Below are 24,502 nucleotides of genomic sequence, written 5' to 3' on the forward strand. Positions count from 1 at the left end.
AATTAGCTAGCCAAAAACAGCATGATGTGCCTCCTCCAAGATTCCTGGCTCCAAAAATTACAAACGATTGATTTTCTTCAAGGTGTGACTCAATTAATGATATCAAGTTCTGGCGAGGAATCTCTGATGCTTTCATTTTAATTCATTTCTTGTAAAGACTAAGAGCAAAGATCATTTTGTTTGGATAGAGGCATTCCATTACTCCTAATGTAATCTTCCTGTAATGTTAATTAAGACCTGAATAACACAAGCTTATTATATGGTTTTCTGGAATACTTGATTCTAATTGGTCAATAATGGCAATCAGCAGTGAGATATTTTTGAATAATGACGTTCACCAGGGGAACGCTGTGCAACCAACCTCATTCCTTATGATTACAAAAATTACCTCTATCCACAGCAACACTAGTCCAGACTTTAGTCTATTTCTAATCCATATTTTAAACACAAAACTTGCGAGTTTATGAATTATTAAATATAATGTTAAATTAAAATAAATAATCAAAATCAAAATAAAACATTTACTAAAAATATTAAATATTTTATTTGTTTACCTACATGTCCTGTGACCATTAATTGACTTATTAAACTGTGGAAATATTAAAGTAAAATCTCATGTTGTAACAGCTGGAAAAAAAAAGTTTGGGAATCCCTGCTACATCCCTGCTATTTAACAATGAGGGTCCTCTGGAGTGAAAGAAAATATATATGTTCAGGCAAGAGATATCAATCCCAAAACAGGAAAAAGTATGTATTTTCCAGTAGTTGAACTCTCACCTGAATAGCTGCCCAGTCTGGGTGCATTGTTGTCTGCGCCATCATAGAAATCCAGAGAATCCCAGTTATGTTCCGTGGCAAAACTCACAACTTGGATCTGATTTATAAATAAAGTAAGCAAATGAGTAAGAAGTGGTAGAACAAAAGAACACAACTACAGGAACAGTAAATCTAAAATAAAATCTTACAGGTAATCGTATACTGTAGGTTGACACATGTTTAACCACTGTTAAAAATTTGAAGGTCAGTAAATTTTTTTTTAAAGAAATTTATCACGGCTTCCACAAAAATATTAAGCAGCACAGCTGTTTTCAATATAATAATAGCAAATGTAACAGTAAATAATAATAAATGTTTATTGAGCATGTAACCAGCATATTAAAATGATTTCTGAAGGATCATGTGACACTGAAGTCTGGAACAATTACCATCACAGAAATAAAATAAATAAATAAATAAATAAATAAATAGATAATAAATTAAAATATTTACAATATTACTGTTACTATCACTGACCCCAAATTCTGAACAGAAGTACAGGTGTGAATTTTACACTGTTTTGATACAATGGTTGCTACAATTGCTAAAAACACATATGGTTAGAATTCGAAGGACAGAGACTTCAAATGGCTTTGATATAATTGTGAAAGGTCATTTAAATATATATTGAAGAATATTAATAGCAAAACAATCCACACTAAGAATATTATTTTAATGCAGCATTAAAAATAGAAACTGGGCGACTGTCAACAGAAGTCAAGGCACACTGCAACAGATGCTTCTAGTGCAGACAGCTTCCCTGATTACAATGCACAATGAGAGTGATTTTTTTTTTTTGGTATTTGGATGAGCTGCAACATGTTGCTCAAGTCCAGTGTAAACACAGTTCGAGAATTCAATAAACACTCTTAATGCTCCATCAACAAAATTACTACAATCAGAAAAAACAGGCAAGGTGAAGAAACAGACTGGCACTGAAGTTTGTAGAACTGTACTCCCCATCATTTCTAAATTAAACATTGCCTTATGCATAATTAATTAGACATTAAGAATTCTCTTTATTGTAGTTTAAACTTTTCCATCACTGACACTTCTTGTCTGAAACATTTAATTTGAGGAACTTCAAACAAGCTCCTCCACTCACTTGGATTCCAGCTCCCTCAGGAACAGACACCTTCCACACACAGTTGAGATTGTTATCGTAGGGTTCCGGGTAACCCGGGGACAAAATGGTCCCCTTACGCATCGCCAGTATCCCTCCGCAAGGCACTGCGAAGACAAATCAAAAGACAGGAAAGTGTGTTACAATGAGCATTAACTTTCAATTAAATGGAAGGAATTCATATAGGTACAAAAGAGAAGCAACTTTTGATGAATAATCAAAGCTAATTTTGCTATATGATTACTCACGACTAGGCCTTGATGCCTTCCCGCCTTTAAAAATATATTTGCTTTTTTTTAAACTGATACTGAGTAGGTATTGCTATGCTCCTGTAATCAGCTTCCAACTAGGTTTTAATTTAGGTAAACTAAAAATAATAATTATAATGAGATGAAAAATGTCATTGTATTATAGCACAATGAAATATAGCAATGGATGGATATAATAAAAAGATATACAAGATATATGATACGATTCTTGAAAATTCTGTCACCATTTACTCACCCTCGAGTTGTTCCAAACCTGTATGAGTTTCTTCTGTTGAACACAAAATACAAAGAAGGTGATCAAACAGTTGACGGTAGCCATGGTATTTTTTCCTTACTAAGCCAATGGCTACCGTCAACTCTTTGGTTCCCAACATTCTTCAACAGAGTGTTCAACAGAAGAAATAAACTGATTTGGAACAACTTGAGGGTAAGAAAATTATGACAGAATTTTGATTTTGGGAGAACCTTTAAAAAGCACAACGTAGCATAGATACGTTAGGAAATAATGTGTAATGTGTCACATCTCTGCCACAGGAGAAGCCTGCTTTTGCAATTTTTTCCTGTTTGCTGAAGTGCTGCCAACTATTGTCTATAGCAGCACTAGAAGCCACAGACTGGATCTGTCAATAACAAAGCACAGGCTGCTATCTGACTCTGGCAGGGCAGAACTGTCTTTGTTATCCTATACTTAGGCAAGATGCTATCTGTCAAGGACAAGAGGATAATCTAGAGGTCAAAACCAATCACTTTGTTTAAACAGCTACGAGCGGGTAGGGACATCCTGATTGATGTGCCATGTTGCCGAAAAAAAAGAAGAAAGGGAGCAGGACAGAGAGAGAGAAGAAACAGGGAGGCTCAATATATCTGTGCCAGATTCTTAAATTATTAACCAAATTCACTTCCCTGCAATTTTGCGGTCATTCATTTTTCACCAGTGATATATAGAATGCACCATGTGCTCAGGTAATCATGTGAAATATCACAGATCGCTGACCTTTGAGGCAGAATACACAGAGATGAGCAGAGAAATAAAACAAACTGTGACATGATAAAGCAGATGCCTGACATAAGCATGGTTGAACATAACATAGGTGTGGCTCCTGAAAAAAAAAAAGACTATGACTGTCTTGGCAACTGTTTGAACATCTGGTGGCAACTAATAAAAACACGCTAGTTATCATATTATTGTATTGAAACACTGGAGGAATAAAGTTTTACTTCAAATTTAGTTTAGATTAGATTTAAATGGATAATAGGATAATATATACTAGTGTTCAAAAGTTTTCTTGTTAATACTGTTATTCAGCAAGGATTTAATTGATCAAAAGTGACAGTCAAGGCTTTTACATTGTAGTAAAAAATTTCGATCCCACTTAATATTAAGTTGCCCTAATACCTGTGTACTTACATTGTAACTAGATGTGTACATAGTATGTAACCACAGTGTAAGTACACATTGGTACATAGTATCTAGAGCTGTAATATTTCTGTAACTACACACATGTAACAACCCTCCGAATGGTTTGTGTAAGTACAAATTTGTAACAGGACATATATAACTACATTTTGTAACAACAATATGTATAAGAGTAATTGGAACAATTTGATCCAGGGGGTGGAGATGGGTAGGTTTAGGGATATGTAAAGTGGGAGGAGTTGGATCTCAAGTTGTTGGAGTTGGTGCACCACTGTAATACCAGTGTACTTACATGGTAACCCTCAGGAACTGTCCACTTAATATAAAGTGTAACATTCTGGACACCAACCACAATTTATATGTAAAGCCTAACTTACTGGCCTCTACTGTGTAACATCAGAGTAATTACATGGTAAATCCATAGGAATTGTTTACTTAATATAAAGTGTAACACTTTCTTTACCAAAAAGTGCTGTTAGTCCTGTTACACATTTGTACTTTCATTACAAAAAAGTGTTGTTACCAATGTCCTGTTACACATTTGTATTTACACATACCATTCAGTGGGTTGTTACATATGTGTAGTTACACAAACATTACAGCTGTAGATACTATGTACCAATGTGTACTTACACTGTGGTTACATACTATGTACACATCTAGTTACTATGTAAGTACACAGGTATTAAGGACACAATATAAAGAAAAAAAAATTTAAATAAATGCTGGTTTACTAAACACCTCTCTGAAACTTGAGTAAACAGCTGAAGAGGTGTCTGTTTATATCATGATATTTGGCTTTCACAGGCATGCTTTGTCAGCCACAGCCTGTTTCCCTGTGCTAACTGCAACAAAATCTGCTTAATTAACTCTGCTCACCTAAAAGAAACTCCCTGTCACATTTTGCACGGTTTTACTTCAGCTTGCAGTTTGTTTCACGGTGATGTATCATTCAGCTAACTATGCTTGGTTACACAACCAAATCTGTGAAAACCAAAGACCACATCGATTGTACATCGCTCTCAGGGGCTGGCGAGGTTTGAACTTACCAACGCAAGTGGGCAACGTGTCGTTCCACTGAGCCAGAGCATCAGGCACGGTTTCACAGTGAATGGCAGTGGAGCCGTGGAGCGTGTAGCCTGGGTTACACTCGAACATCACTGACGCACCCACGGCGAAGTTGTTGCCAATGCGTTTGCCGAAACGAGGCTCTGGAACAGAGCTGCACTGCGTGGCACTGGTCCTTGGTACGGCTGTGACAGGATTGTAAAACAGAAACATGCAAACTTAGAGAGTTTTACCTCATAAAGGAATGTTTTTTCGTTTTTCTATTTATAATGAAATGGCCTTGGCTCAATGCTTTTGAGATGGAATAGCGGCAGAATGTTATTTAATCAGAAATACATAAATAACATAGGCATCTTTTAGAGTAAGCCCTTTATTCAATGTAAAAATCACCTGCCTTTAAAAAGACTGAATTGGAAACTATCTTACTATCCACAGTAAGTGGAACAAACACAACTTGAAAATGTCAGGCCTTGACCTGCTAATGAATTCTGGAATCAACTGGTTTCCTTTGCTTGTAACATCACAGATATCTTTTTAAATGCCAGTTTAAATCACTGCTAAACCAAATCAAACACATATATAACTGTATCTTAAATGGCAAAAAATCTAAAAGGTGGAGAATATGATAATTAAACTGGAACAGACAAGTTTTTGGACTTGTTGTTCAGTCACTTAGAGGCTGAGTCAGTTCGATTGACTCCCAAAGTACCAAAATAAAGATGTGTGGGCGAGGGTTAAAGCAGAAAAAGACATCCAAAATGCTTTAGAACACAGGGCATTACATTTCAAGGTCCTGTGTGGCTCTTTAAAGATTTTAAGATTGTAAAACAATGTGTAGTTATTGTTTTCATTTAAAAAGTGAAGTGTTGAGAATAACATAATACAGAAAGCACAGTGATAAAAAAAATGATGCAAAAATTCTAAATACCCTGGAAAAAAAGTATATGCCATGCCACATCTAGTAAAGAAAAGCTACAGGAAACCTTTATGATACATTCAACTGCACTAAAACAAATGTCCTCTATAATTATGTTTTGACATACAGATATGAAATACTGACCAGGAAGTACCAAACATATTCTCAATAGTCTGTATAAATAGAGTAAATATAAACATATATATTTTTGATAGAGCTGAAAACTGACCTTGGTAGACAAAATGAAAGCCTTTGGCAGTTTCCGGTCCAACTGTAGTAAACTTGATAGTTATTTGATTTCCTGTACTCAAGGGCAACGACTCGCCTGGAAAACAGACAGGGAGTAAATAAATCTTAAAACTGCATTTTGGAGTGATCTGTACACATCAAAAAAAAAAAAAAAAAAATTCACTGCACTGAGCATCATTTTTACTTCTTTTGGCTTCAAAAGCTTCTGATAGAGAAGTATATTTGCGGAGGGGAAATGCCTGAATAGAAGGTCTCTTTTTACTTTGAACTCCCATGTGGCTGTTCAATCAAATGGCAATAACTGCCTTTCAGCTAAAAAAGCCACTGAAGGATGCCTCTATTCACTACAGGACGGTCCAACAGATGTGATGAACACAGATTATGAGATAAATGCACAGAATTTGCTCTGCTACCAGTGTGGCAGTTATTTCTTTCTTCTTCCATGGTATTTCTTTCTTCTTAAATTGACCATGTCTTTGTTAACAGGATTGTTTTGTAATGTTCTGAATATATTCAGTGTGTTGAAGCTATGGAATAGATATCAAATGACTTAATGCAGTCCTAAAGCACAGAAAATGTTCTTTTATATTTTGCAATAACAATATCACATCTGAACAATGGCTTGTGATGAATGGTAATGCATCCAATTTTAAGTATGTGAAGATAGGTTTGAGCTTTACCTGAGTGAGACCCAGAGAGAGAAGACAGCAGAGAGGACTGCTGTGTTGGCCCATCATAAATGTCCACAACATCATTCAACGACGTCTGGAACAGGACAAATTGTCCAAATAGAACTAAAGGGGGAAAAACCAGGCAAAGTGTCAAAATATTTCATAAAATATTGGCCATAACATGACAATAATTACGTACTGTACATGAACCCAAGTGACCCCTCAACTGTTAAGATCCCAGCTGGAAGCTTACAAGCAGCAAATGTGTCTTGAAAGGCTTTCTGCCTGTATTCTTCATTTACTTCACACATATTTAGATTCCCAATTAGACGCCACTATAAGTACTCGTACGCAAGAACATTACGCAGAATAATTTTTCTTCAATAGATCTGCGCATTTTAAACCAGCGAGAGCTCTCGGAGGTAATAAGCCTGTATGTTTATTTAAATCTTTTAAATTGGCTATCATGCTGTAACATCTCCCTATTATGTGTTGGTACCATGCTGAGTGCTACTGTTTATTGGTTTTGTCCTCCACTGGGCGCACTTGTTACAGTCTCATTTGCTGTCCGATGCTTTGATGTTTCCATCAGAAAATCATTAGTATGCTACTCATCATCATTACATCAAATCCCTACTCTACAGTATATCTTAAAGATTATAGAAGATTGAACAAAACATTGTACAACAACCAAAACTTTGGGAAAAAAGTTGTATGCATATGGATTCTACTGACCTCGCTGGCATCTCTCTCTAGTTGTCATGGTGAAATTTATTGAAAAAAAAAAAAGGCTTTAAATATAGAAACCTCAAGCATCAAAATGCAAAAATGAGTTCTGGGCACAGATACATTTGATATAAATGGAGTGAATGGACAGAGATTTCAAGGCCACTGCTGTCTCATACTACATCCTTAACAGTTTCTTTGAAATCTGGCACAGATTCCAGTGATTCACCAGGGCTCTGAGGATCGATGGAGCTCCTCATATTCTCAGCATAGCTACTGAGTGATTAAACAGTTCTCTGCTCGGTAATACAAGCGTGTAATCAAACTCTTGCAGAAACCAAATCTGAAAAAATGATTTATTTGTCATTGGAGGTAAACAAAGATCTTGATTACCTGGACCTGATTGGCTTTATTCGCATCTCAGTGGCACTTGCTGCGCAGTTCTGGACAACAAATGGAATTTTTCACCGGTTTGATTTCACTGACTAATATCAAAAACATAGTGATATTGGTCAGTGAAATCACAACTGAAATCACTGGAAAACTTTGTTATACTTCTGTCTGTAACCCATTTCTCATAAATGACTTCCACTTGCTCAGGAAGGCAAAAACCAATACCAAAGCTGTGTACAAATGGTAGGAAACATTGTATCAAGTTCAGTTAAAAATCCATTTAAGATGACGGGCAAAACCAGACCAAACCAAACAGTTCCTGCCTATGCAGAGTGTTCCAAATCTCTTATGAGGTTTAATTTCAATTAGGATGCTACCATAGATGACAGGTGCCTATGTAGGCAGTAGGCAGATTTCTACATTTGGAATTGAGCTATAGTGTGCATTGTGGGTACTTATAAAATTAGGCTGTTATTGAAGGTGGCTGCAAACTCTGGAAAATTAATCATGGCTCGTCAAGTCTATTGCCAGCGTGTGTGCTGGGAGTAGACTTGTCCCCTATGCCTTTGATAAGAACAATAGAAGGGAAGATAGCGGTGGTCCTCAATGCATTATTCTTGAGTTTCCCCATCTCCAAGGTTTTAGCGATGCCAAGACAATTACCACTTCATGTCAGAAAACAATTGTGCCCGTTAAGGTTTCGCTCGCATGCACCAAACAAATGGGGCAATGAGAAGAAACAAATCAATTTGGAAGGAAAAAAATGCAATGATATTGTGCCAGGTTACAGTTTATTTATTCATTTTATAGTTTGAATCTCAACAAAAGACGGATCCCTCTTACGCAACTATTAATAATGTACAAGGCTTAAGTAGTACACGGTTGTAATCATACTCAACCCATTATAATTACATTAGGCCAGGGGTCACTAATGCATCGCTTTGCTACTCTGGGAAAGTTTTAAATATGAAGACAGGGTGACATCTTCGTCAGGGACTGCTTTTGTATAGTGAAGCTGAGAGAAACTGTGCTTAAAATGTACTGTTCTGGGACAACAAAATGTAGACTAAATGTATTTATGTAATATTCATATGACATTAAAATGTAATGTCAAAATGCATTTAAGTAGCAGAACTCAAAATAAGTATATATATTTTACAATAAAATACATGTCAAGTGCAAAATGTGTTTCAGAACTAAACAGCTGCACTAAAGTGCATTTTAGTAGAAGTACGGCTCAAAATAAGTATATATTAACCTGTTTCAGATGTCAGACCTTACAAAATGACATACTTAAAGTGCTACTAAATTGAGTCAAAAAACGATGCATTTAGGACACTAAATCAATATAATTTAAATACATTGAAGCTGAAATCACTTCTAAATACCACATTAAGTAGGCTCAATGCTCAAATATTAAAGGAGTTTTAAAAAGATTACTTATAAAAATAGTATTCTTTACAAAAAAAGTCTAGTTGTCACTAGAGGGAAATTTAGACTACATTTACAGACAACTTAGAAGGTTGTTTCCTTTGGAGGATCCACAGAGCACCAAGGTATATTGATATACAGCTCATCCTCAGCTTCTTGATGCCATTCCTTACACTTCCTTTTGCTTCCCTGTAGCCTTTTTTTGAGAAGTGCCATTTGAAGCTGGATGTGTGCATGACATGTGAGCAGTGCTTCGAGATGAAGCAATGGTCTGTGCATCTCTGTGACACTCTGACAGGAAATGAAATAAAAAAAACTATAAAAACTAGATAAAAGGAGTGGATGCACGAATCAATATTCACAGCTCTGATAGTTTGCACACTCCTCCGGGGGCTCACAAACAGAATACTAATTGGGCAGATTTCTATTTATAGTATTGGCACTTTCCACTAATAGGGTACACTTTGTGTCCCATCACTTTAAAAAGCATTTAAAAGCACTCTAAAGCATTAGATGCACAAATCCCATTTTGTGGTGGGAGAACTATTAGATACACAACCATTCAAAAGCTTGGAGTCAGTATTTTTTTTTTTAAATAAATAGGCAAAGAAGTATTACATTAATCAAAGTTGGCAGTAAAGATTTTTAGATTATTACAAAAAAAGTATTTAAAATAAATGCTGTTCTTTCGAACTTTCTATTAAAAGAATACAGAAAAATGGGTAAACATTAATAATAATAATATTTCACAATATAACTGTTTCTACTGTATTTTTTTTTAGCGTTTTTGAGCATAAGATACTTAAAAACATAAAAAAAAAAACTTACCCACCCCAAACTTTTGAATGGTAGTGAATGTTAGATAAATTAACTCTCAAACCAAGCTGATAGCTTAAATTAGAAATTGTACTCTACATTTGTGGCACTGTTACCTACTATAGCATGTTGCTTTTGTTTTAATCATTATTTTAATTTAACTTTAATTATTTTATTTGATCATTCTTTTCTAAATGTTAAAGGGGTCATATGATGCTTTTTTAAAGATCATTATTTTGTGTATTTGGTGTATCAGAATATGTTGACATGCCTCTCTTGCGCGCGCTCTCTCTCTCTGTCTCTCTCGCGCTCTCCCTCTCTCGCGCTCTCTCTCTCTCTCTCGCTCGCACACACACGATGCGCAAAACTCCGCATTTGAACAGTCAATAGCAAATACTTAAACTAACAACAACCTTTCTTTGCGTGAACATTTGGGCGGCATTACGCAAATATCTCCACATAGTGAGGTAGATATGTGGGGGCGTGTTAGAACGAGCCGTTTTAGGGGGGCGTGGCAGAGTTTTAACTTTGATAAAGAATATCTCTTTTGTTTTGAGACTTTAGTCTTTGCAACTTCAGGGATCTTATCTATGCACAATCAGCTTGTAACACTACAAAGAGAAAGGAAAACTTGAAATTGCATCATATGACCCCTTTAACTATTTAACTCACAATCAACATTCTCTTTTTGTTAACCATTTGTCGAAAAATAAAAAAGAGATCCATTTTGTATCATTTTCCCGGAAAGTGCCTTTTTACAATGTCTTCATGCACTCATGTAGGGCGGAAGCATTTGGATGTTATGAAAGTATGTATGACAAGCATCACTCACATGCAGATTGTTTTCATCATGACGCTCTCAGAAAGGGCTTTGGCTTTAATTCACCGTTTCTTTCTGCACTGCACAGCTCCCAACCACTGCAGAAGATTGGCCTTTTCCATACATCCTCTTACGCTTAACACACTCTGACAGATGCTTACTGGCTGCTATGGAAATGAGGCCTGTGATTAATTCACATTTTTTCCCTCTTTTCTCATGACTTACACAATTCAGAAATAAAAAATAGCTCTGTGGTTCCCTGCCTCTCCCCCTGTCTTTCCATCTCTGGAGCTGGACTGGATCACCAATTCAATTTGCTCCGAAAGAAACAGAAGTGAACGGGGAGGGGACACACCTTTCCTTCTCCCTGTGACAACTCAGGTGGAGAGAGGCATGATTTCAATTTACTTTCATTAGCATAATCTGCAAAGCATGCTGGGATACCAGTCCTGCAGTGTTCTTGCAGTTAGAGCAAAATAAAAATAACCCTTGATAGAATCACCCTGTTGTTGCAGCAAAACAAATACCTTACAAGCAACTCGAATGAATATTGAGATTAATGCTAAGGTCTCTTATATAATACCCTCACATCGTTCCGAACACCTGTATGACTTTCTTTCTTGTGAGGAACACAAGATGTGATATTTTAATTACAGTCTTATACAATGAAAGTCAATGGGGTCCAAAATGAGTGGAGTCCATTATTGCACAGACAAGACTTTTCATTTTTGGATGAATGATCCCTTCAGGAGTTGAATAGAATATGGATGTCTCATAGCAAAGAGAGTTAAAAAAAATGAATTCAGATCGTAAAGTCATATGTTAAATGTTTTGCGCCTGAAGCATGACTCGAGGCTAGGTTAAGATTGGATTAGAGATGGCTGATCAAGTCATCAGCTTATATTAAGTCCAATAAAACCTTTGTCTAATACATGAAATTACAATGAAACCGGGATGTCCAGTCATATTGCACAGATGATAATAGGCAATAACCCAATATCTTTAGGGTTCCATAAACCTTACTCTACAGAAAAATGCAATTAAATGTGAGTGCTCCAGCTAAAACGTTTCCCAGCATGCTAAGTGCTCCGCCATATATAAGCATATGGAGTATAAAGCATAAATGACCTGCTTATTCAAGTCCTTACTAAGTTCGCAGAGAACTAATAAAGACCTCAGCTAATACTCTTTACCTCAGAAAAGTACATGATGCTAGGCAGAGATCTTTCCTTTCCTGCTTAATTAATACCGAGGGTACAATAAAGCTGGGCTGCTACTGAAATACAAGCACAGCCCACCAACACTGCACTTGAAACTCAGGCCTGGATTTCCATCTCAGTTCAGGTGTTTATTCAAGTTCAAAAGGCCCTGGATTAGATAACCCCCTCAGTCAAGTCTGCAAAGGGGTCAACGCAGGAGACAGGAGTGGACAAATCTGATTTGCGTCTTCCCTCTGGAGACATGTTCATCAGCGCCTCTCCGTTAGTCTGCAGCCATCCATCTTTGAAGTGATAAGAGCATACAAGCGGCGAAAACAACTTATGAGGACAGGGTGGGATATGTACCTGTGTCTCAGGTGGATGTGGAGAATTTAGAAAGTTTAGGTACATTCTAAAAAATGCTGGGTTAAAAACAACCCAGTGCTGTTTGAAATATGGACAAACCCAGTGATTCGGTTATTACATGTTTACCCCAACCTTCTGGGCAGTTTTATTTAACTCAACTATTGCTTAAAGATTACTATATTTCTTGCTTAAATTAACATTTATTCATATGTTCATCAAATTAACATTTATTAATAAGTTGAATAAATAATAATTAAATAAACTTTTTTTTAACTGCTTATTAATAAATGTTCAACTTTTGATTATTGCTAATGCCTCTAGTAATTATGTGTCTGAATTTTAATTTACAACCTATTTTGGGTTAATTTTAAGCCAGCCATTTAACCAGTCGCTGGGTTTGTCCATATTTCAACCAATGCTGGGTTGTTTTTAACCCAGCATTTTTTAGAGTGTATGGGGTAGGGTTAAGGGATCTAAAATACAGTCGTGCAGAATAAGACATTAATAAGCAGTGTTGGGGAAAGTTACTTTTAAAAGTAATGCATTACGATATTGCGTTACTCCCTAAACAAGTAACTAATTATGTTAGTTACTTTTAATGGAAAGTAATGCATTATGTTACTTTTGAGTTACTTTTTAAATCTGGGCAGAATACGAGGCAGGAGAAGAAAGTACAACATTATTCAGCAATAACAAAAATGAAACACAAATGTGTCATTTTTGCTTATTGAATTGGATCATCGAAAGGTCAGTAGCAAAGACTTTGTTTAATAAAATGGGATTAAATACATGAATGATATTTGTCTTATTTAACATATTTATTAATTGCAGATTTGTAAAATATTCTGAGTTTGCATTTGACTTTTTATTCATTTTGAGGAATACTGAATCTGTTTTTATGCAGGTGAGATGAGTAAACGCATGTTCATATGTAGTCTAGAACTACAGTAACATCATGTTCACACAGAATGCACAACGCCTCTGTACTTACTCCCGATTTCTCTCAACATGGCAACACAAGAGCGGTCAGTCAATACATGGGAAACAAAGTAACTGGAGTTACTTATTTGAAAAAGTAACTCAGATATTTCCTTCTAAATTAAAAAGTAATGCATTACTTTACTAGTAACTTGCATGACTTGTAATGCGTTACCCCCAACATTGTTAATAAGTGCTTTATAAGCACTAATAAACAGCAACTAGTTAATAGTGAGAATTGGTCCCTAAACTAAAGTGTTACCACAATTCACAACTACAGTAACCCTGGCTGAGGTGTAAAGCTGGTGTTCTTAGGCGGCTGCTTTAGCAGACATGTGCGGTTTCCATGGAAATGAATGGTCAGATCATCGTTGCATTAGATGCACGAGTAGCCTATACATGACTGAGTTAACGAGCGAGCGTGCAGATCCAGACACGTGCACACGCACCCGGGCCATACGGTTCATATGGCACATATCACTGTTCAGTATGCTGTCTGAGCCTCTCCATGTCTTTGTTCCCTTTCAGTCAGTCACGTTCGACGTTACGTCAGTCGTGACTGACGAAATTAGACTCACTCCTTACATCAAGGGGCTTTCAGTTAGACTCAGAGGAGAGAGGTCACTCAAGCAGAGATTTATACCCCAGGGCCATCTTATTGCTCGGGGCTAGAAGGCAGAGGACTTTGCTCTGATTCCTAGCACACCTGTCTGGATTTGCAGGCATGGGCTGGACATCCGCCTCACACATCAATGCCTGGTCCCGTAGGGACAGAGATGCTCTCGTACAATCTGCCAGGATCTCTTTGAGGTAGGAGATTCTGCGGGGCTCATTGGATGTGCAGACGAGAAGCTAGTGAGGATGAGACATGCACACATGCGCAACCTTCATTGAAGATTGACAAATCAGCAGAAATGTTCAAACCTCAAACTCGACTTCTCTAAAAGCTATATTCTTTCAGCTGTGCGCTTCATATCTGTATCCAATAGTGCCACAAAGGTTCAGGGTTTGTTCTGTCTCACTGCACACATGAAATACCATCCTGTAAACATGACCCACAAGCTATTTCCCCTGCATATGAATAATTGATAGATAACAAGTATGAACCCTGAACCCCTTGTCCAATACACACACACACAGACACACAAAATATCCAGACAGGAATGAAAATACAGCAAGTAACGAAAAAGCACCGCCACGTGTGCGCCTGTTATCAGTGAAGGATGTTCTATCTGCAGTGCCGTGTGCTGAGGATAGATAGCACCTTCCCCGCTCACCACATGGTGGGGACAGAGGAATCAACACATGCTGCACGCAGATGTAAAGAACGAGAAAATGGAGGGGAGTAGCTCTAAAAGTCTGTTTATATCTAAACATACACATTGCAGCAGGTGAAAAGATTTTTCTTTTTGTCATTACATTAAATTGAGGGAGAAACAAACACTTGAGGCAGCTCTGAACATTGGCTGGCTATTTAAAGTAAGCTATTGGTGTGTGTGGTGTAGTAGTTAACCCTCACAGACCCAATGTTTTATATATTTACGAAATAAGAGTAAAAAATACATAAAACAGTACCCAATCTCTGAAATATTTTCTAACAATAATTGAAATAAACTTGCATACATTCCAGATTTTTATTTTTTTTTGCAAAGATGCAACAGTGAATCTTCCATCTCAATATTTTTAGGAAGTTAAAAAAAAAATGGAGCTAGTCAAATGAAAGCGGAAACGGTACAGGTGACAAGGAGCTTTAGTAGAACAACCGTGAATTGCGGTCAGATGAGATTTGTCAATCCATATGCAGTAAAAATGAATTTTCCTGTCCTGTCAGCCATTATACTGTGCTCATAGCACATGCTCTTCAATCACATCCACAAATATGGCTTTGCATGCTGTATTGTCGTCAGTTAAGTCATGAAGTTACCAAAAAGGCGATTAAAGCTGCTTTAAAACTGCATGCATGTAAGTATTTGTTATATGTGACCCTGGAGCACCAAACCAGTCTTAGGGGCCGTTCACATGTCGCGCCTAAAAACGCGTGGAAAATGCTAGGCGCGCCGCTTTCTGCTTTTTTTCCAAAGCGTTCGGGCGCTTGCGCTCCGGAGGCGTCTGCCATTGCTAAGCAACCATGACCTCCGCTCTCCATGAAGACTCGGGAGTTTCAGCAAAGGATAAATGGATTTGCAGCACTAAAAATCGCTTGCAGTAGCTCTGCTACTAAATTTATTTAAAAATGGCTATCCCTGTACAGCTATGATCAGCTGTTCCTTCATCTTGACTGAGCTTTCAATGTTGTTACGGGAAAGGATGAAGCTGATTGGTTGGTTCTTGTCACATGACCCGCGGTGCGCTTGCGGCATTCTGAAAAGTTGAAATGTTTTCATCACGATGCGGCGCGGAAGCGCCTGGAAAAAATTAGCGCGTCGCACCGCCAAGCGCCTGCCAAGCGTCTTCATTTGAAAGATTTTTTTTTATGCCAAAAATCATTAGAATATTAAAGATCATGTTCCATGAAGATATTTTGTAAATTTCCTACTGTAAATATATTAAAACTTAATTTTTGATTAGTAATATGTATTGCCAAGAACTTCATTTGGACAACTTTAAAGGCAATTTTCTCAATATTTTGATGGTTTTGCACCCTCAGATTTTCAAATAGTTGTGTCTCAAAATAGGTCTGGTGGGACCGCTGCCGAAGTCTGCCCGGGGACATGAGCACATCTGGTTATCCTGGACTATGCCACCCGGTACCCGCTGGCCAGCCGAGTCGGGATCCCAAAGGAAATCCTGACTGACCAGGGGGTTTAACCAGATGCTCAAACGTATTCTGAAGCGGGTGGTGGCCGAAGATGGGCGTGACTGGGACCTCATGATCCCGTACGTGCTCTTTGGAGTCCGGGAAGTACCACAGGCCTCCACAGGCTTCACCCCCTTCGAACTGCTGTTTGGGAGACAGCCCAGGGGCCTTCTAGACGTCGCTCGGGAAGCGTGGGAGAACCAACCCGCCCCCCTTCGTAGCCTCGTCGAGCACGTGCGGGAAATGAGGGAAAGTATTGACCGAGTCATGCTTCTGGTTAAAGAACACCTCGTACTCCCGAGACAGAAGCAGTCTTCCAGGCCCTCAAGACGGCCCTGACGTCCCCTCCGGTCCTGAATGCCCCAGACTTCGGCTGCCCCTTCACCCTATATACCGACGCCTCCGGCACCGGCTTAGGGGCAGTCCTCTCCCAGCTCCGGGATGGAGAGGAACACCCCGTGGTCTATATCATCAGGAAACTCTCCCCCGCGGAAACCAGGTACGCGACGCTGGAGAAAGAGGCCCTGGCCATAAAGTGGGAAGTCCTGGAGTTGAAGTACTACCTCTGGGGCCGCCGGTTCACCCTCGTCACAGACCATGCGCCACTACAATGGATGTCCAAGGCGAAGGACACGAACGCCCGGGTGACGCGGTGGTTCCTCGCTTATTGCAATATAAAAGTATATTTACAAACTTTAATGTTAGGTGGGATTAATTGTGATTAATTTCAGAAAAAAATGTGCGATTAGTTAATTTTTTTAATCGACTTACAGCACTATATACAGTATACAGGGATCAGTAATGAATGAATGAATACTTTTATTCAGCAAGGATGTGTTAAATTGATAAAAAGTGATAGTAAAGACATATTGTTAGAAAAGATTTCTATTTTGAATGTGCTGTTCTTTTTCACTTTTTTTTTATCAAAGAATCCTGAAAAAAAGCAGCACAAATGTTTCCAACATTGATAATAAATGATAATAAATCAGAATTATTTCTGAAGGATCATGTGACACTGAAGACTGGAGCAATGCCGGGAGTCTTTGAGGGTTAAACCTCTGGTAAAGTAGTAGCCAATCCCTCAAAACAAGAACCATAATCACTGTACCCTTGAGCAAGGCAATTAACACCATGTTGCTCCAGAGTTTAAGTGCCTTGTACCATTGTCTCTCTAATAGGTATATTCCAAATGACTTTAGATAAAAGCATTTACTGATGACGAAACTACAGTTGTGTTTGTTACTGCCGCTATACCATGCTAGGACTCTTATCTATAGTCAGACTGACATCAACATTTACACTTTAATTTTTACGGTCATGGCTACAAAACTGAACTTTTAGCACAGTAAATCAAATAACTGCATATGAGCAGCAACACTATGTAATTGGAAGCATGTGTACTTGTGAACTGCATATGTAAGCTTGCAATTATCACTGAAGACAGGCTTGTGCTTTCTTACTGTGCATCAGAGCGCTATTCTGGTGGTGTAAGCACTTAGATAATTATAATGGACCTTGTCAGCCTGCATGGTCAATTAGATATATGCCTATTTCCTTCAAGTGGTACGGACGTATAACCTTCACTGTTTTCTGACAGAATAACATCTGCTTCCCTGCTAATTACCTGGACAATAGCCATGATGGCATCAAGATAGTGAATGTTTACAGGTGCATTGACCCTGACAATCAGCTGACAGTAACCTTGATGACTTGACTAGTTAACAAGGCTAAAAGTCCTTGAGGTCTGGAGATCATGTATACAAACAAAAAACAAACAAATAAATTGATTATATATAAATAATACACAACCCCCCAAAAATAAAAAAATAAAATAAAAAATGGATGCTTTTAAAAGAAGATTCTCATATCAGCCAAGGCTGCATTAATTAAAAAAATAAAAATAAAATAAAGAATACAGTAATAATAGTTAGTTAAAAATAAGTGTTTTATATTTTAATATACTGTAAAATTTCATTTATTCCTGTGATGACAAAGCTGATTTTTCAGCAGCCATTACTCCAGTCTTCAGTATCACATGACAACTTTAAACATTTCCTATTATTATCAATGTTGAAAAAAGTTGGCTGATTAATATTTTTTTGAGAACCACGATATTTTTTTTCAGGGTTCAAGCTCAAAAGAACTGCATTTGTCATTCTTGTTCAATTTTGTTAAAATTCATTGCTGAATAAAATGATTAATTTCTTTATTAAAAAAAAACTGAATCCAAACTTTTGAACAGTGGTATATATACAGACCACATTAACGTCGACATTTGTTTTGTAGATACATTTATATTCACAAGAAGACTTAATGCTTTGATCCATTTTTGTTCAGTCTGTTAAAATATTTGTACAAACTCATCTCACAGCTGTCAAAGGTCTTTAGTAGCTTACTAAAAAAGGAAACACTGAAACTAAAAGTGAAGCACCACAACCACTCTGAGATATTAATTTGAGAATTACTTTAGGAAAAGACAGCGCTTAACTGCCCTTAGCCAACGGCAAAGTCAAGAAGCAGCACTTTTTGCCTGCTTGACTGTGATTTACCAGAGGAGAGAACTTTAGCACCTTTGGTCTGACTGGAGTCAAGAAACACAACAAAAACATTATACAGAGCCCTGGCGTTCCTCTGCTTTCTCTTTCTCCCTGGTAAATGAACTTTGCCTTGACTTCTGTTCTGTTTTGATGTTTTGGCTCAGGGGCTTGCAATTCCCAATTCTCACAGGCTTTAGAATAGCTCTGTAGAGAGAGAAGAGTGATCCCTTTCCAAGAGAGCGTCTATGTCAAAGACATAAAAAACTGTGACTGTTTTGAGTGTGTGTTTGTGTTTCTACTGAGGTCAGAGTCAGCCAGGGGAAAAGCTATTTAGTTGACTATTTCTAACTGACAGCCATGACAGAAAATATAGAAAGTGTAACTGGCCTAATGGTCGCCTCGGGCATTCAAAAAGGGAGTTTATTTAATATCTCAATGTGCATCAATTTTGAATTGCTATGTTGCTGAAAGTCTTTCTTATTTTCAACTCCATATGACGGTACCCCAAAGCAAATTCCTAATGATCAACTGAAATATTGAAATATTAATATGGTGTGTTATGCTACATCAATACACTCATACATGTTGTCATGTATCCACAAAAAAATCAACAAGCAGCCATAAAATATCAGTTAAAAAAGGAATTGGTATAAAGGGGTGTGTGTGTGTGTACAGACCAGTTCTCACTGTTAACTAGTTGCTTATTAGCATGTATATTAATAACATATTGGCTGTTTATTAGTACTTATAAAGCACATATTCTGTATCACCATATTCTATATCTACATACTGTATATATACATACACACCCTTTATATATGTATATAATGGGCAAAACTAATTATTTTTTTAACTGACATTTAGTGGATTTTGTGGATGCTTGTATGCTTGTCGATACACACATGCATGCACGCACGCACGCACGCACGCACGCACACAGTGTTATTTTAGTATAATTGAGATACTATTATAGTTTTTATTTTTGAATCAGTTTTTATTTTTATATTTTAAATTTAAATTTTAATTTTGTTATAGTAACTTTGTTGTGTGCTTTTGTCATTTTTTATTAACTATTTCATTTTATTTAGCACATCAAGTCAAATTAAATTAAAATGACAAATATTGCCTTGGCAGCTAAAATAATAATAATTATTATTTCATTTTAAATCAGCAAATGTGTAATTTCAAGTAACGAAAATGTTTTTTTATGGTTTTAGTTTTAGTTTTTTTTTATTAACTATAATAAGCCTGATACATAAATATATACATAAATGCACACAAACACACACACAAGCAAAGACATCATATAAATGTTTCAATACAACTAAATATTAAAATGTATACCCAGAGGCTAAATGACAGAAAAAGGCGATTTTTATCTTTATATTGAGGTTAAAAACTGATATAATTCTTGCAATATTTTGCCACTACTCACTGTTATGGTACAGGCTTAATGGTGAAACCAGATGCTATTGTAAATCTTTATTTTGAAGCTAATATCTGTCTAAATCACTTTCGAATGAAATATGATTTCAACTGAAATACAAATGACCTTATCTTTGGCCTTGAGCAGCCAGCAGATGATTCAGAACTACAGAAAACATATTAATAACGTTACATCGAGAAGGTGACATGGCTGCTAATGTAACACCTACGAAGTGCCTATTAACAATGCCTGAGGCGAACAGACCGAGCTTGTCACATAATAATAACGAACGCAGGAGTGTTTGACTAATGCATGGTGCATGGCATATATTTAAGTTCAACGTACGGCTCTCGACTGATTAAAGATTCAACGTTAAATTGAAATCTGCAAGACAAGCTAACAGATAATTAATGCTCTGAAGTAAAACTAACATCTCGCTGAGAGGCGGCCCTGATTACTTCTTCAACATGCCACTCTGCAGCTCCAACACCCAAGGCTTAGTGCTGTTTGGCAACATAAATGTTTACTATCTTAAGCTGTGAAAACCACGCTCACTCATGCAGTGCTCTGATCAACAGTTAAAAACACATTATGCCCACTTGTGTAGCTCGCAGAAAACGGTTTCCAAAACACCCAGGCAGTAATAAAGCCGTAATTGAAGGTTTTGGCTTCAGCGTGGAATATTTAACAGACAGAGATCATCAATTTTGATTTTTTCCCCCTGACCCCCAACCATTTGCAAGCAAGGATTCCCCTACATACTTGTATTGACTGCCCGGGGCCAGCGGGGGTGGTAGGAGCCGACAGGAACATGGGGTGGGGGTGCATGCTCTGAATAATGCATCTCTCAGACCAAACCTGTCTTTGTCTGAAATATTGTCGGCATCATTCTTTGTGACAGAATAATGAAACATTAAAAAAAGGCAGTGGAGTGCTGCATTTTTAACAGAGGGCTCCAGAGCTCTGCCCTACAGATCAGAGCCGATGGAGGAGGGTACGTCTGTGCATATATGTGCATGTTCGTGTGTGTGTTTTCGGGTGGTGGTTTCCCTCTAAAATGCAAAATCTGAAGTGATTGGGGATCCTAATGATCAGCGAATGCAATGTGCATTTCTAATAATTACTGTTTCTACAACACTGCAAGACAGTCTTTCCTTAATAACTATTTACTCTACATACTGTCCATCGGGAAACTTTTGTCTTAATGTAAGCATAAATCTAACAGCTAAAAAATTTGTAAGGTTTATGCATAAAATAGGAAAAATATCTGACAGTGGATCTTTTTAAAAAGATTAAAATAATGATTAAAAATTATTTTGAGCAATGAAGGACTAAGGAAGGACTTACTCTTACTACTTTTACTCAGCAAGGATGCATTAAATTGATCAAAAGTGACAGTTTCAATCAATCTGAATCTTATAAAAAATATGCATCATGGTTTCAGTATTGGTAATAAGCACAACTGTTTTCAATATTTGATTGGAAACAGTTTCAAGATTTCACAACATTACTGTTTTTACTGTATTTTTGATTAAATAAATGCAGCTTTGATGAGCATAAAATATTCCTTTTTAGGGAACATAAAAATGAATGGTAGTGAATAGAAAATATGATTTGTAATAGGGCTGTCAAAATTTTTTTCAACAACAAAAACGTTGCATTCGAATTTTAGGTGTGCGTTAAGGAGGCAGCCTTATCAGTGTAATTGTATACATTTTTAGTGAATTTTTTAAGAAAAATTATATGTAAAATAAGTACTGTAAATCCAGCAAATTTTGTACATCGTATTTGCCATCACTGCATTGTAGTCACTGAATCTCTACAGTTCTATCAATACTCGCTTCTGCTTATGCACGTTGCCTCCAGAAATCTGCAGTCAGTGCAAGAACTATGCTTCATGGTATCACTAAAAAGAGGCACAAAATTCCCTTCCTGAATCTTCACAGTGAGTGAACCTCGATGGTGGAAAGATCTTCCCAACGGCATCGGAAACACACAATCCCTTTTTACCTTCAAAAAACTCCTCAACTCCTTCATGAGCACTCCACTCAAAACTATGACTGCACTTACAGCACTTAGTACAGTACTATTCTTCCTTTACTCTCTTCAACTCTCTTGCCTTGCAGTGTTTCCCGAATCTAGCGCATACTTTTATACTTTTCCCAGCAACTGTGAAACTTTGTATCACAGTATTGTCTCTCAAGGATGAATGACTTTGTAACATTCCTCCTCATTTGTAGATCACTTTGGATAAAAGCATCTGCCAAATGAATAAATATTTATATAAATGTACACATATCAGTATTGACAACGGTATTGGCCATTAAATAACCCATATAGGTTTGACCACCAGTCTTGTGTGCCAAAAAACTACTCTAAGCAATGGCAATGCCAGTTTTTATGATTCCTTCCCAGTCTCAAAGGATTGTGCATGCCATTCTATGCCCAATCCACAGCCACCAATAAAACCAGCAGACCGGTTTCACGATATTTTAGGAATCAATACACAAAGCTGAACTTCTCTGGCTTATATGATCTGCCTCCATGCCGTTTTTGAATCTGACAAAACAAACGCTTTTATGACAACCGTAAGATATTTATCTCCACTCCAACACAAATGCTCAGCCCAGGCTTTGTTCTACAAGGCACTTTAAGGTTTTAATCGTTCCCTCTCTTGGCCGGGATGTTTGACGATACTTCAGGTGCATGATAATGGAATGCTCCCCCTCCCAGCAGGTGTCCACCATGTAGAGGCTCAGCAGAATCAGCACAAACTAGACTTATGGAGCTCCCGTCCTGGATTTCTTCTCTCTCTTTTTCACCCTCTATTTGTGTTAGTTTTTCTTTCTTCTGCTCTATTACCATTGACTTGTTTAACTTGCACACTGAGTGATTTGAACTAACAGAACTGCTGATGACCAATGTACACCAAACTCAAACAGGACTAATTAAAGCAGCACTCGGTTGCACAGTATTTTGCCCAAGACTGCATTTATTCATTTTTTTTAAACACACTATCTGACATTTGCCTGTTAATTGAGCATAATGGATGTACCTTTGCAGATAATGTTAAGCAGATATCACTTTGAAAGATAGGCATGGTTTACTAATTATTTGTTAATGTAAAAGAGCCTCAGCCCTTTTGCAATTCCAATCATTACTAATGGCTTAAACTGCAGCTCTGGGGAACAAGACAAATTGCTGTGACAGTTTATGTCTAGATCTCAGGTACTATTTACCTGGGGTTAAAATCCATCTAAATACCTGAACAATTACTTTGTCCCTAGGAGCAGCAGGTCTGCGCACCATTCAGAATTGAATTTAGAATGCATTTTAATTCCTGCATTTAGAATTAAGGCAATTCTTAAATGGCTAGTTTACTCAAAAAATTCTGTCACAATTTACTCCAAATCTTATGGCTTTCTTTCTGCTGTGGAACATAAGAGAAGATTTGGAAGAAAATTTCATTGACTTGTTTTGTATTTAAAAAAAAAATCTTCTTTTTGGTCTACTTAAGAAAGAAAGAATTTCATACACGATTGGAATGACAAAGGTGAGCAAATAATGACAGAATTATAATTTTTGTAATTAAATTCTGAATTTTGTCCAAACATCCTTTTGGAAATCAGTGCAAATATGCTTGTTGTTTCCCTTGCATTTACTTGCTGGTACTGATATTTTTATTGCTGTTGATTTTAGTAAGAAAAAAAGCAATGCCACAATCTGTATCCCACGCATTTGACAGAAATACTTTAGAGTATAGTAGAGAAATTTGAATATGTCAATATTTATGTTTAGAACTTAACAGGCAGGCAATATTTCACAGTATGTTTAGTACTACGTGTACAAATGCCAATGTTTAAAATGGCATGGCGAGTTCAATGTTTCAGGGGCTAAAACACCTCAGCTGCTGACTATTCATTTTCACGCCTTTTCATTTGCAAAGCTATCATGTTTTTCACTTTTCGTTTGCTTTTTATGAAGGCTTCAATTCAAATGACATCTATCTCGTTTAGGACCTTCCATCAGAGCGCGAGCAGTCCAATGACCAGAGATGGGCCTCGAGGGAGACATCACATACAGCTCACATAATGCCAAATGATGCTTGTGAGGGAGGTCCAAAATCCCCATAACAGTTAAACTGACAGCAACGTTTACAGAGGAGGGTTTTTTTTTGTCATGGTTTCTATCCTTTCGGCACCACATACCTCATAAAACCACAGCCTTCTTGGTACAGGACTGAGATAGCAAAGTGGCTTTCTTTTAGCACAAAAATGAACCCTAAGACAAGAAACCAGGACTGGGAGGTTTGAAGTGCTTTCTCATTTCATCTCTGTACTATTTTCCAACTGGTGTCTGGATATTACAATCATAGGCTGTCTGCAAACATTTCAAGTCTCCCTGGAATATAGCATGTCAAGGATTCTGGGTGGCACATAACTACTAACAAATTCTGCATTTGCTTCTATACTTTTAAAGGGATA

The 24,502-nt window shown here is 37.3% G+C and overlaps 1 protein-coding gene across 1 annotated transcript in view; it reads right to left on the minus strand.

The window, feature by feature from the left end:
- csmd3b (CUB and Sushi multiple domains 3b) overlaps positions 1 to 24,502 on the minus strand; it is a 445,596-nt gene that overhangs the window by 80,343 nt on the left and 340,751 nt on the right. The window contains exons 32-36 of the mRNA XM_016441913.1: positions 6,539 to 6,652; positions 5,839 to 5,934; positions 4,675 to 4,878; positions 1,922 to 2,046; positions 778 to 874 (exon numbers count right to left, since the gene is read on the minus strand). Of these exons, the coding sequence (XP_016297399.1) occupies positions 778 to 874; positions 1,922 to 2,046; positions 4,675 to 4,878; positions 5,839 to 5,934; positions 6,539 to 6,652 (636 nt within the window). The remainder of the gene's footprint in view (positions 1 to 777; positions 875 to 1,921; positions 2,047 to 4,674; positions 4,879 to 5,838; positions 5,935 to 6,538; positions 6,653 to 24,502) is intronic.

The sequence above is a fragment of the Sinocyclocheilus anshuiensis genome, unplaced genomic scaffold (assembly GCF_001515605.1).
Source record: "Sinocyclocheilus anshuiensis isolate Anshui unplaced genomic scaffold, SAMN03320099.WGS_v1.1 scaffold195, whole genome shotgun sequence".
NCBI classification, from domain to species: domain Eukaryota; kingdom Metazoa; phylum Chordata; class Actinopteri; order Cypriniformes; family Cyprinidae; genus Sinocyclocheilus; species Sinocyclocheilus anshuiensis.